Here is a 14024-nt window from a genome sequence, read left to right as displayed (position 1 = left end):
CAGCTGTGACCTCCTCCGTCAAAGTCAATATTTTCTTGGCCCTCAGAATTTCAGGAAAACACAAATGTAAATGAGAAAAACAATGACAAGGCCCACAAAGAGCCCCAGAGTCATTGTCTCAAATATTATTAATGCCTGTTTGGTTTCTAGCACGAGGCTAGTTGCTGACATAAAAACCATCCAAGACCTAACTTCTCTGTAGTATGAATAACCATAGAGCAACCAGCATTATATCACTTTGAGAATCATGTTGAGAGTAGACAGTTTCTTTTTCTCCCTATACTTTGCTTTTCACATGAAAAGCTAACAAACATAAACATGCCTTGCAAATACTCTTCCCTTTGTCTAGAATGTCTTCCCCTTTTTCTTGGCTGTCCCTCACATGTGACTCAGGGCTTCCCTTGAGGAGAAGTCGAGGAATTCAGGAGGCAGAGGTGAGTCTGAACTTTCTATTGGTTGCTAATTTCCTATCAAAAGGCAGCTATGCTCGGCACCACAACCCTACACACTCCCATTGGTTTTTCTCTCTTATAGCCTGTAAGTTCACACGTGTGTTGTGAGAGCGTGCGTGCGTGTGTGTGTGTGTGTGTGTGTGAAATAATGTGTGGTAGGACCACTCTTCAAACCAAGGTTCTTCCTTTCCTTTAATAACAATAAAAAAACAAGAGGCCAGACTTCTCTAACCAGCAAAGACTTTATTAAAGCGACAGTGTCTTACAAGGGAAGATACGAAAGGCCTGAAGGCAGCACACACCTCGTCTCACTCAAGCAGTTTTGAAGCAGGGCAGTGACTGCATCAGGAGAACTGTTGAGAAGAAAAGGAACAAAGATTTCCGGGTGGTTCTTCCTGAAACTTGTCCAATTGGAATCACTCACTGTCGTCTGGTTGGAACCAATTCATAGCTGATTGACTTTCCAGCAGGTTTTCAGAGGCTGTAAACCACCTGGAAGAAGATTGCCCACCTTTTCTCCTGAGGGGCGAGCTGGTGGATTTGAACCACCAGCTTTAGGTTGGCAGCACAACTCTACCCACTAGGGCACCAGAGATGCTTGGTGCTACTTATTAACTCTTTATCTAGTAGCCCACCAGACATTGTTTATTTGGGGATGGGTTTAGCATTGCCTTCCACTGGCAAGATGTCAGGAAGCAAAGTTGTGTGCAGGCCCTGGTCCGACTTTACACTGGTTCAGATCACACGAGTTTCTGAGAAACAACTTTAAGTAGGTTTCTTAAGAAAGCACAGAGAGAAGCATGCTGTGGGTCAGGTTACTGTGAAGCACAGTGTTCTTGCACCTGAGTACAGCTCTTTCTTATCTTTCTACTCCAGGGCTCTTCTTACTAACCCTTTTATTGACTTCTATTGTCCTGTACTGTCTTAAGTAGTTCTCAACCCAGAATGATTGTGTTCACCAAAGGACAAGCATTTGCCATTTATGATTGTCAAACCTGACACGGATAGAGAGAGAGAGGCAATTAGTGGGTAAAGCAAAGTTATGTCTAAACTTCCAAAAACGCGGAGGATAACTGCTTATAACAAAGAATGATTCAGCCCAAAATACCAACGTGCCAAGGCTGAGAAATCTTGAATTAGAGAGAGCCTTTATTGACTCATTCATCATCCCATTTAAATCTAACAGAAATACATTGATGAAATGAGTCCATTTTCAGACGAGGAATCAGCAGCCCAGAGAAATTGGATTCTGGCTGAAGGTCAGAGAACTAAAAAGATCGTGCTCTGTGAGGGCCGAAAGCTGTACTCCCTAATTCACTCATGTCCAATCCTCGACTGCGTAGTTTACTGTCTCTAAACCCTCACATATCTGCTCCTTTGCACATTCCTGTCATCATTGCCTCATTCTGATAATTCTGCAAAAAGAACATTTCTAAACAAATTATTATTTTATATTGGTTTACATACAACCTTCATAAAGTTCATATACATTGCTTTTCACACTTTTTAAGTCAGCCCACAGCCATTTATCAATTCAGCCTTCCTCCTTCCTTGGCTTGGCCATTATGTAAAGAGAACACAAATTGAGCAATACCTACGACAGTGTACAAGGTGCTCTAGTGATACAGTTAAACGTTGGGATGCCACCTGAAAGTTGGTGGTTCAATTCTTCAGGAGAGAGACAAGCAGTCTTCCTTTGTGAAGATTTATAGCCATGAACAAGAATATGCTAGGTAATAGTGGGTTTGACTTGGCTTTCACCTTTTTATGACAAGTTAGATCAAACATGCACACACACACACACACACACACACACACACACACACACACACCCCACCGCCATTCCTAGATTATAAAATTCAGTGATCTCCTTCTTGGGCATGTAGACATCTTTGCCTGTGCTTCTGGATGACTGAGTGTCACTGCCAATGATAGTTGGTGTCTTAGTTGGCAATTAAACAGTGCTGTCATAACAACAAAAGTACCATAAATGGGTGACTTTAAAGAACAGAACCTATTTTCTCAAATTTCTAGGTGCTAAATGTCCGACCAGAGCCTCAGCCGTGTCCATTCTCCTGAGAGTTGCTCTTCTCAGCTCTGGAGACTGTCAACAATCCTTGGCATTCCATTGCTTGTCATCAAGCCTTCCCTGTAAATGTCTTTCCTTCTGAATCTGCTGTTAACAGGTTCAATCTAAGTAGTTAATTTGTTCAGGTTTTATCCAGAGAAGTAAGAAAAAGGAAAAAAAAATAATTCAACCGTCTCCAACCCATTAGTTACAACATGATACGTAAGCAAGACAGATAAGAGAGACGCTTCTGCCCTGAGTAGCAAATGGAAAGGTTGAGACACAGGAGTCAAACAGCTGTTGCCTGAGGTTGCATTACAGTTCAAGGAGAAAGTTAAGTTCTAAGCAGATGTTAAAACCAAACAAGAAAACAACAAACCAAAACCAGTTGCCTCCAAGTTCATCCTAATGACATATGTGTCCAAGTAGGACTCTTCTCCAGAGTTTTTAATGGTTCATTTTTCAGAAATCAATATCAAGCTTTTCTTCTGAAGTACCACTAGGTAGACTTGAACATTTGGACTAGCAGTAAGTGTGTTAACTATTTGCACCATGACTGTGTATCCAGACTCTTCTCCCTTACCTCCTCAGTTGGGTTATTTTTTGGTAAATTTCTGGGTTTTATAAAACATTTTCTTGTGCTTAGTTGACAGTTTATAGAGTAAATTAGTTTTCCCCTCCACAATTTATACACATTTTGTTCCATAACATTTTCACCCCTCATTGGCAAATGTGCCAGCACTCTTCTCATGCTCTCCCTGGACGCCCAGTTCCACCCCTTCTCCTTTCCTGCTGCCTGAACTTTATGTTTGGGGTGAATGCTGACCTTTTGGCCCTAGTACAGTTAATCGTTCTGAGTGGAATGCGCCTCATGGGTGTATCTCTTTTTACCTGCTTCTGCCACTGACTCCTGACAAGACATTTCTGAATGCAACTTGGCCCAGTCCCAGGAAGCCTTTTTGAAGAGAAGTGGACATCATATTGTCTCTGGGTGCAAACAGATGTTACTTTAGTGACAATCCGGAACAACCTGAAGACACAAATGTCCCTGATGAGTATATAAGTACTGTGATGGGTCTAAGCACATCTTCATTCTCAATGAATGGACGGAGTTTAACACAGAAAAAGAAGATGTGCCTGTGTACTGTGTCATTCGTTTTTTGAACATCTTCCTTTGCTTCCTTATTTCTTACGTTCCAGAAATTTCCTAGTAGCATAGATAGCAGAAAACGCACAATGTGACTGGGCTAGTTCCGGGGGTCTTCACAGAAAAGGCAATCAGGGTCTTGGTCGGCTGGAGATTCCATCTGAAGGGTGAGAGAGTGGATGGCAAAACTACTGCTTAGGAGTCTGGCGATCTCTCCCCGAACCACATGGCCATCCCGGCCGGCTGCTGTTAATAAAGAACCATCACAAAGATTAGCAATGATTGTACATGCGTGGGGGGGTTGTGATAGTCTCAGCTGCACCTTCTTTGTCTTTGACCTGGCGGGGTGAGGTACAGACAGAGCACTCCAAAGGAACCAGGGCGACCCTGACGCTCAGCAGCTTTCACCCAGACAAGGTAGGGGACATTCTGTTGCACCCACAGTTCTCCCGGGGGTCTGACACTCCTGAGAGTGGGAAAGTGGAGACAAGCCCTGAGAAATGCGTATCAGAACTTTCATTTCTCACACAACCCTGTTCAACAGTCTCCAGGGACCTCAAGGCTGCAGCCCTTGTATCTAATCAGAATTTATGTCAAAGCTGGTGACAGGAACCAGGCAGCATTTAGAGCTCCCCAAGGACCTTTCCTGGAGTAGCAACCCACACTGCCATCTTTTTTCCTGTCCCAAATGGTATCAGGAGGTTGTAACATCTCCTCTATAGCAGCTTGATTGTTTACTAGAGTCTTCTATTTGCAATGAAATATTGGTGTTGCGAACATTATAAATTCCCTAAAGTCAGATCGGAGCTCTTCAGAGAGGGTGAGGAAGTCTGAGAAAGCTCAGGCCTCAGATGACTCACTGCCTGGCTTGTTAGCGACTTTCTTGAGTTCTTTATAAATATTCTAATCTACTTCGCTTGGCTTGCTTTCCCCATGAAACCATTAAAGGACTATCTACTTTACCCTCCCGAGGACAAATCAAGGGAACTCTGGTGGCCTAGTGTGTGAGTGTTGCACTGATAACCCAAAGGGGACGGCCTTTCTAGTGGTTGGATCTCCCAACAGCAGCTAAGGAGAAAGATGGCCGGTCTTGTCCTCTGCAATTTATCATGAGAGATATACAATGGAGACATATCATCTAGCACGAGTGGCATACATGGAGGCCATGGTAGTTCTAGGGCAGAATTATCACCTCTTGTGCAGGAGACCTGGCTTTAATTTCTAGTCAATGTATTTCATGCACTGCCACCTCCCTCTCATCCATCTGTCATTGGAGACCCGTGTGATGCTTTAATACTGAACGATTTCCGGAAAACTTTCAGACGAAGGTAAATTAGGAAGAATGGTCTGATACTCTACTTTGAGACATCAATGAATAAAAACCCCATGATTCATAACAGATCGTGGGAATGACACGGAACTGGACAATGTTTGTTTTATCCTGTTCTGCGTGGTTCCCTTGAGGCAGTGTCAACTCAGCATCTTCAGACAAGAAGATATCTCATGAACAGGGTCATTCTCTAATTTAGAAAGCTGACTTTAGTATAAATCAAATCATCTCAGACTTCTCTGTTATAGCTCCAGAGTTTCTTATTACTCAGTAAAGAAAACTCCATCTAGCCTACTATCATATTACAACATTAAGGATGAGACCTGTGTCCTGGTCACGAATAATCTTTACATGATTAGTTCTAGGCAAAGCGTCTAATACGCAGGGATCTACTGTTGAAATCATTCCTACACATTGATGTGACGGGGTACCAAGCTGGCCAGCTGACATCTGACTGCAGAAGTTCAGTAGCTGGTGAGCCCTCTGTCCAGTCTGTCCTCTACTCTCCACAGCTGGCTTCAAAGGATGCCACTAGCATCATGATTCTAGAAAACATTGATAAGAGGGTGGTTTTCAAAGGCCTGTGATAGGTACAAAAATACTTTGTAACAGTCTTACAGAAGCCATCACTCAGGGCAACACCGTAAGAGGAGAGAAATTACTGACTTCACAGGACAAGGGCTGAATTTCATCCACGGTGTTTACAAAATTCACTGACCTGTAACAACATGAGCCGAGAGAATCATTTGGTTCATTGTTAGAGACCAGACATGCAGGCTATGTACAGATACCACCCCGTCAACTGCTAAGAGAAGCTCTTTGACAGCATCGTAATGCAAGCCCTTTGGCACACCTGATAAAAGGACAGAGTAGGAGGCGGTTGTTATTCAACTAAATAATAGCTTGTGGAGAGAGTTCAAAGGGTGGCAAAGTCCTTACCAAAGTACCAACTTGACCTCCCCTTTTTTTCTTTCTTATTTCAAATACTTTGAAATTAGATGTACCTATTTCAAAAGGCTTAGCATCAACCTAAAATTCACAGACAAATAATTTACAGAATTCCCAATGTAATAGCCAACAATAGCAACAATCTTTACATTTTAGGGTATTTTAATCCAATTGTGTCTTTAAAAATTGTCTTCATATGTGTTCTTAAAAGAAAGAAAATGAAATTATATGAAATTCAGTAACAAACAATCCCAGTTAGCATTCTGGCAACATCTACTGTGAAATTACCCAAATCTTGGGACTTCTGTGATCATATATCCCTTTGTTGGGTAGGAAGAACAGTTTCTTTCTCAGTTCTTACAAGATCAGCCCAGGAAATTTCTGCTCTTTGTAAACTCTAGTGCTACTAAAAATGATAGTTATCCAACAGGTCATTTGTTAGAGCACCCAACTCAGCGATACCACCCTATCATTTAGTTGGTAATATTTTGATTACTTTAACCACTTTCATTGCTTTCCAGTGCCAAGTTGTATAATGTACTAGTCCACTATCATTCTTGTTTCCAATGAGACATTGTGGGCACATAGGAAGATGGGGACCTGGGAGATAAAGCAGCCATTTTTTTAGGCTGAAGTAACGGAAGTGTCTCCAACCTGCACAGGAGGCAGCTAAAGGAACCATTATATCCTTCTTTGAAATTTGTAAAGTGCATCATAAAAAAAGATGAGAGGAACTGATGGTGAAAGGGTATTTGCTTTAGCTCCAAACAGAGAAGGAGCACCATGGTTCCAAGCGAGGCTGGAACAGACATAGCAAACTCAGTGCCACCCAGCTGAAGCCAACACATAGTTAACCCTTTACCGGGTTTCTGTAACACAACCTGGAGAGATTGCCCTTCTTTCTTCAATTTAAATGTGCTTTGCTGGTTACAAACTACACAGTAGGAGATAATTTCTCTTTCCTCTGCATAGTGGCTGGTAGATTCCAACTACCTGCCTTCCAGTTGGCAGCACATGTCCTTACTAGTAGACTACTAGAGCTAGCTGGATATAAAATCATGCCACTTTTTACATATGATTCTACTATAGTTGAGTAATTTTAAATTAATAAATTATATAACACAAAGTTGATAAAATTTATATTCTCATCAGATTTTAACAAAGAGTCATGTGTAGTAATTGGTAAAAGTAAAATTATTTTATTTGTAATATGTAATTTCATTATTCAGGTCTGAGACAATAACAAAAATAGTAATAAAAATCAGACTCTAAAAAAAAATAAATGTGTTTTTCTGGGTTTTTGATTTTGTTTTTGTCTTTAACCAATCAGTATAAGAATGGCAAAGCCATCTGAGAAGTGTAAACCCAGGGAAGCAAAGATAACACTAAGAGGACGTGTAGAAGGGATTTAGAGAAATAACTCCTAATCTCCTAAACTCTGGAAGCTCAGTGGTTCAACATCTCAGTTGCTAAGGATTTTTACTCCATTGACGGCTTTAGCGAAACAAAGTGGCAGTCTGCTTCCACCAAGATTTACAGCCTTGGACACTGAACTGTAAGATCAAAAACAAAAACAACAGTTCTTTAAATAATCAATTAAAAAAGTCAAAAACCACCTTGTGACAATGAGTCCTCTGATTTTAGACTCTAGCTGAATTATTCTCAAGAGTGGTGTCAGAGCCATCCACCACCCTCACATGAGAGAGCATTAAAAAGACTTTTTTTTCTCCATTCCAGAACTCCTAAAGGAAATTTTTATGAAGGAGACTCTACAGGCTTTCTGAGTGGTTCTTAACCTTGAATTTTTTTTTTTTTTTTTTTTTTTTAAATAACACCTAAAGTTTATTAGATGACAGCACACACAGGAAACTCAATAGTCGAGGAGCCTACTATCCGTTCCCAAAGGGATCATCCTAAGAATTGAGACCCAAGAGGCAAACCCCGGCAAAGGCCTGGTCTGCTGGCGTGTCGCTCGCCTTAACCTTGAATTAACATTAGTATACCAAAAGGAGGTTTATATCCAAGATCCATTAAATCCGAATCACTGGGGATAGAACTCAGTGTCAATATTTTAAAGCTCATTTGGAGATTCTAATATGAAGTCAAGGTTGAAAACCGTTGCCTCGGTGCGTACAAGCCACTGAGCAGCTCCGCCTTGAAATAGATCTCAACTTTGATGGCACATTAAAAATGCCAGATTCAGACTCCACCCCAAACCAACTAAGTCAGACTCTCAGAGGTGGGGCCTGGACTTCATTCTAGGTGGTTACTCAGCTGCACGTACCATGCACATGCGTAACTGTTGTTATGTGCTGTGGAGACAGAATGGACTCATAGCTGGCCTTCCAGCTGGTTTTTCAGAGGCTGTAAATCACATGGGAGGAGACTGTCCAGTCTGCAGAGCTGACTGATTCAAACCATTCTGGGGCTGCCAGGCAGCTACTAAAACTCCTTATGCATAACCAATCACATACACATACACACACATATGCACATGCAATTGCATAAACAGTTTCTGAACTATGCCTATTAGCTTACTAGTGGGTATTATAACTGAAAAATGGGACCACAAGTTATAGAAATGGAGAGATGGGGAGATTTTGCCATCATTTTATATCTTTCTGTACTGTTTTAAAATTTCACCAAGTACAAGTATTTTTTTCCTGGCTCAGGAACAATGAGGCCTTGGGGGTGGGCCCAGAAATCTGGTTTAACGAATCCTCTAAGTGATTCTGATGTCACTAGAGGTTGAGAACTGCTGGCGTAGTCTAGTCACAGTGTCAGCCAAAACCCTCCTGGGTGCTGGTTTTTTGGAACATAGATGCAAAAACATTGTCATTTGGGCCAATTTACAGATGGTAACAATAACACTGATAAATCACCTTGCAAATGTAATCAAGTGTTTATGTGTCTAATATATTTTAATATACAAAAAATAATGTCACTCTGAGTCAGTAGTCCCCTCCTTTCATGTGCCGCTTAACATGTTCCCTGATAATGGAGAAGGATTTATTCTAGCTGCTTCTCCTCTGGTTCTCCTGAGGCCATTGCATTGACGGCTGAGCAAGGCTATGGTCACAGTTTATGACCAAAAGTCAGGAATTTCTCAGTATGAGAATTAATGAACAGTATAGCATTCATATCCACAGACTGGATTTATATACCTCATATTCAAGTCAACTAAAAAAAGCTAGATGAGAATACCATTATTATACTTCTGCTGTGTTCTAGACATAGTCTCATATATCGCATTTGATTTTTAAAACCACAACTCCGCTGTCAGTTTGATGTGCAGTGGTGATTTGGATATTGCGGTGATGCTGAAAGGTATTCCACCAGCATTTCAATTACTAGCAGAGTCACCTCTCTGGGCAACCTTAAGCAGAATTTCCAGACTAAGACAGACTAAGCAGAAAGACTAGGCAATATATTTCTCAAAAAAATTGACCAGTTTGCAGATTTTTGATAGAATATTGTCTGAAGCTGCTTAGGTTGAAAGGTACTTAAATTATGCTGAAGAAAAGCTGTCTTCTCAATTGTAATAATGTAGTAAACATATCACATTACAGCTCAGAAGACGAACCCCCCGGATGAAATGGGTTGATACAACAGGTTGAGGCAATAGGGGTTGGTGTGTCCGAATCAGTGAGTCTGACTCAGGAAAGCGCAAGCTTCAGAGTTGTTGTACGTGGGGTCTCTATGAGTCATAGGTGACTCAACAGCACATAACACATCAAACAACAGTAAATTTTCAGAACCTAAATTTGCTAAACTAATACTACTCAAAATTGAGTAACAGCTGTAAATACCCATTATTAATTGTGTCACATTCTGTCAAAGAAAATATTTCTAGATCTATCCTGGAATATAAAACTATCAGTGTTGTTGTTGTTGTTATGTGCCGTCGAGTCACCTGCAACTCATAGCGACCCTATGTACAACAGCCCTAAACTCCACTCTGTCCTGTGCCAATCACACTGTCTCTGACACTCCCATCCCAATTATCCCAGTCACTGAATCAATCCACCTCATAGAGGGCCTTCCTCTCCTGCGCCGTCCCTCCACCCTCCCAAGCATGATGTCCCTCTCTAAGGATCGGTCTTTCCTCACTACATGTCCAAAGTAAGTTAGACGGAGCCTCAGAATCCTTGCCTCCAAGGAGCCACCCGGTTTAACTCTCTCCAGGACAATCTATTTGTTTTCCTAGCAGTTCATGGTATTCTCAATACTCTTCTCCAGCACCACAGCTCAAAGGCATCAATTCTCCTTCTATCCTCCTTGGTCATTGTCCAACTCTCTGATGCATAACAGGCGATTGCGAAGACCATGGCCTGTATCAGACGTGCCTTAGTCTCCAGAGAGACACCACTGCTCTTCAGCACTTTGGAGAGGTCCCTAACAGCAGACTTTCCCATGGCAATGCGCCTTTTAATTTCCTGGCTGCTGGTGCCAAGACTGTTGACTGTGGAGCCAAGCAAGCTAAAGCTGTGTACAATCTCAATCTCTTCACCATCCATCCTGATGCTGCCAATTGGTCCCGTGGTGAGAATCTTTGTCTTCTTGACATTGAGCCTCAATCCATATTGGAGGCTGCAGTCCTTGACACTCTGCAGAAGGTGCTTCAGGTCCTCTTCAGTTTCAGCAAGCAGGGTTGTGTCATCCGCATGGCGCAGGTTGTTGATAAATCGTCCACCACTCTTGACCCCACATTTCTCCTCATAGAGCCCAGCCTCCCGGATAATCTGTTCTGCATATAGGCTGAAAAGGTATAATTCCTACAACTTCAAGAGTGTCTGTTAATATGACTAGAGTTCCAATTTGTGCACCAATCATTAATTAGTACCAAGAAAGCAAAGATTTCTGCAGTATAAAATTGGTCAAACATGTACATCCAAACTATCTTGATGACATTTGACAATAACAACAATTCTCAAAACCACAATGCCTTATAGATACAGTACTTCATTTTCAAATTCCCAAATCTGACATTTAGAAGAGTTGAAAGTGTTTCCTGGAATCCTATGGCAAGTAACTTGCATGACCAGAATTGAACTGAGGTTCGTTTAACATTGCTAATCCTACTACACAACTCAGTCAAAGATACCGCCCAACAAAGTCATAATCCAGGAGTGCTTCAACCATTTTATGCCAAATTAAAAATGAACCGCTAAAATGTAAAAGTGTGTGAGGAAGTAAAGTTTAAACAGGGGAAAGAACTTCTCAACAGTAGTTTACACACATAATGCATTCCTGGACAAATGGAAGACCTGGGAAATCCAGGAATTCTACAAGTCCAAGCAAGCTCTCAGGGCTGGACTCCCAGTGTGGGGAATGAAAGGAACAAACTTGACAAACTGCTCTCAGCCCACAGAGGGCCCAGGGACATCAGGTCCTTAGGAAAGGCTTTGTGAGCACTCGTCCACATCTCCTGGTTAGACCAAAATCCCCAGCAAAGTCCCCACACTTCTCTTCCTTATCAAGTCAACTGGGACTTATGGCAACCTTATGCCTAACAGAAAAATATGTTGCTCAAACCTCTCTATGTCATGTTCCTGATCTCAGATCTGTTTTAGGTCCATTGTTGTGTTTCATGAAGGGTCTCTCTCATTTTCACTGACTCTTTACTTATCAGCCATGATGTCCTGCCCTCGTGTTTGGCCTTTCCTGATGAAAGGCCATCTTTGCTCCTGAGAAGAGTTCTGAGTGCATGTCTTCTAAGTCTGTTTTGTTGTGCAATTGCTGTCTGATTTCTCTATAAGCATTTAAACAATCTCTCTCTCCCTTCACTAAGCAATGGCAATAAGAACAAATTCAGCTTTGTTCATTTCTGTAATTCCAGTCACAACCATACTAACTGGCATAGAGTCATAGCTCAATAAACATTTGTTGGATTAAAAAAAAAAGGATCCTCTCTATCCAGGGTCATACACAGCTGACTACAATGTTCAGTTATAATACTGCCCAAGGGGGAGGTTTATTCACTTTTTCTTGGGTCCTTTCCAGGGATTTTCAGGGCTGAATTTATTATTATTTTATGTGTGTTCCCTCAGTGTTTTCTCTCTAGTGGGTATACTTATTGTGTCCTGGACAATATCCACCAGTTGCTGGAGGGAAAATAGGAGCCAGTTATTTTTATTTATTTACATATGGATAAAATAAAATATTTCCCTTTTTGTTATTAAATTTTTCAATCAGTCTAAATTCTCCTGATAGTACAAATGAACCACATGACTTGGGTTAATCTCTATGATCATAGGGCAAGAGAACATTGCTGCCAGGAATAATACAATCGCTCTTACCTTCCATAAGCAGGACGAAGAGGTCCTTTAAGATAGTGATGGTGCTGGCCAAAACCAGGATGGAAAAAACAAATGTGCAGATTGGGTCCGCGATTTTGTAGTCTGGCTAGAAAATACAGAGACTTGGGTTAACTCAATTCATACTTTCTATGCAAGAACATCTGATTGAGGTTCCAATACTGGGAATATACCCTAAAGAAACCATAACTGCCACCCAAACAGATGCATGCACACCTATGTTTATTTCAGCTTTGTTCACAATAGCAGAGAGTTGGAAACAACCCAAGTACCCATCAACAAACGAATGGATAGAGAAGCTGTGGTATAGTTCACACAATGGAATATTATGCTGCATTGAAAAACAAGGAACTCAAGAAATATTACACAAAATTAATGACCCTGGAGGACATTATGCTGAGTGAAATATCTCAGTCACAAGAAGACAAATATGGCATAATGCAACTGTTATAAAAGAAGACTGACATGATTAGCTATTATTGTTATGACAGTAGTCCAGAATGAAGGTAGCATAGTGGAGTGGACTTGAGGGGAGGGATTAAATAACAATGAAAGAATTTTTTCTTTTACTTTTCGAAAAGAAAAGCTAATTGAGGGAGAGGTGTGGGCAGGGAGAAAAGTGCAACAATGAATGAATGGAAATTCAAAGTCTTTGTAAACTTTCATTAAAATGAATTTAAAATAAAAATATTAATAAACAAAAAAACTCCCTCTTTTGTCCCACCATCCACTCACCTTCCTAAACTCACTCATTGATGAAAATGTGCACAAACATGGCCACACAGTGTCCAATGACCCCAATGCCTTCATTATGTTGGGAAAAAGAAAATGTATCATCAGCTCTGAGGTTTCGTGAAGCCAAACAGAACTTGGACTTGGTTGACTCTTGTTTTTATTAGGTTCTGTTAACCTGTCTCTAACTCCTAGCAACCTTGTGAAATGCTACCTGGTTCTGAGTCAGCCCCACAGTCTCTGCTGTTACTGAGTTGATTGTTGCAGCCAATATGTGCATCCACCTCATCGAGCATTTTCTTTCTTTCTCTCTCCCTGGTCCTCTATTTTACCAAGAATGGCAGCATTCTCGAGGGACTGGAAGACAAGATATCTCCATTTCCAAATAACATTCTGGCTTCGCTTCATTCAGCACAGATTGGTTCTTTTGGGAGTCCGTGATATTTAACGCTCTTCACTAACACCACACCTTGAAGGCATCAGTTCTTCTGGTCTTCCTCATTGTCCAACCGCCACATATGTTGGGGTGATTGAAAATACTGTATCCCAGGTCAAGTGTACCTTATTTCTCAAAGTGACACCTTTCCTCTCTAGCACTTTAAAGAGGTCCTTTGCAGCCCATTTGCCCTAAACACGACATTGTTGTGTGATTTCTTGACTGCTGGTCCCATGAATGTTGATTGTGAATTCAAGTAAAATTAAATTCTTTTTTTTTAAATAACAAACATTCTTATATTTATTACACATTTTTTTAAAAAAAAGGTGTAGCTTTGAAATGTTTGACTTTCATACTATAAGGGTGATATATTTGATTATTTCTGTTAGGAATATGAGAGAAAGTCTAATTTCAACTGAATTTAGTATGTGTGTGAAAATGTCTTGAGATTATAACACTCTGGTAAAACTAGGAGGAGATACACAGCTAGTCTATTATGCTTAACTCTGGGAATGTATGTTGTAGAGATGTACCAATATGACTTCTAATCCTGGTGTACCTGTGTACTAGCTTTGTGAACTTGGGAAATTATCT

General features: G+C 41.0%; 1 protein-coding gene across 1 annotated transcript in view; it reads right to left on the bottom strand.

The window, feature by feature from the left end:
* Nucleotides 1-3767: 3767 nt before the first annotated feature.
* SLC30A8 (solute carrier family 30 (zinc transporter), member 8) overlaps nucleotides 3768-14024 on the bottom strand; it is a 53796-nt gene continuing 43539 nt past the window's right edge. The window contains exons 6-8 of the mRNA XM_006892351.1: nucleotides 12245-12350; nucleotides 5716-5850; nucleotides 3768-3913 (exon numbers count right to left, since the gene is read on the bottom strand). Of these exons, the coding sequence (XP_006892413.1) occupies nucleotides 3768-3913; nucleotides 5716-5850; nucleotides 12245-12350 (387 nt within the window). The remainder of the gene's footprint in view (nucleotides 3914-5715; nucleotides 5851-12244; nucleotides 12351-14024) is intronic.

The sequence above is a fragment of the Elephantulus edwardii genome, unplaced genomic scaffold (genome assembly GCF_000299155.1).
Source record: "Elephantulus edwardii isolate Elephantulus edwardi_28Jun2011 unplaced genomic scaffold, EleEdw1.0 scaffold00114, whole genome shotgun sequence".
NCBI lineage: Eukaryota > Metazoa > Chordata > Mammalia > Macroscelidea > Macroscelididae > Elephantulus > Elephantulus edwardii.
The sequence above is the reverse complement of the archived record's forward strand: the minus strand, read 5'-3'. Positions and strand labels throughout refer to the sequence as shown.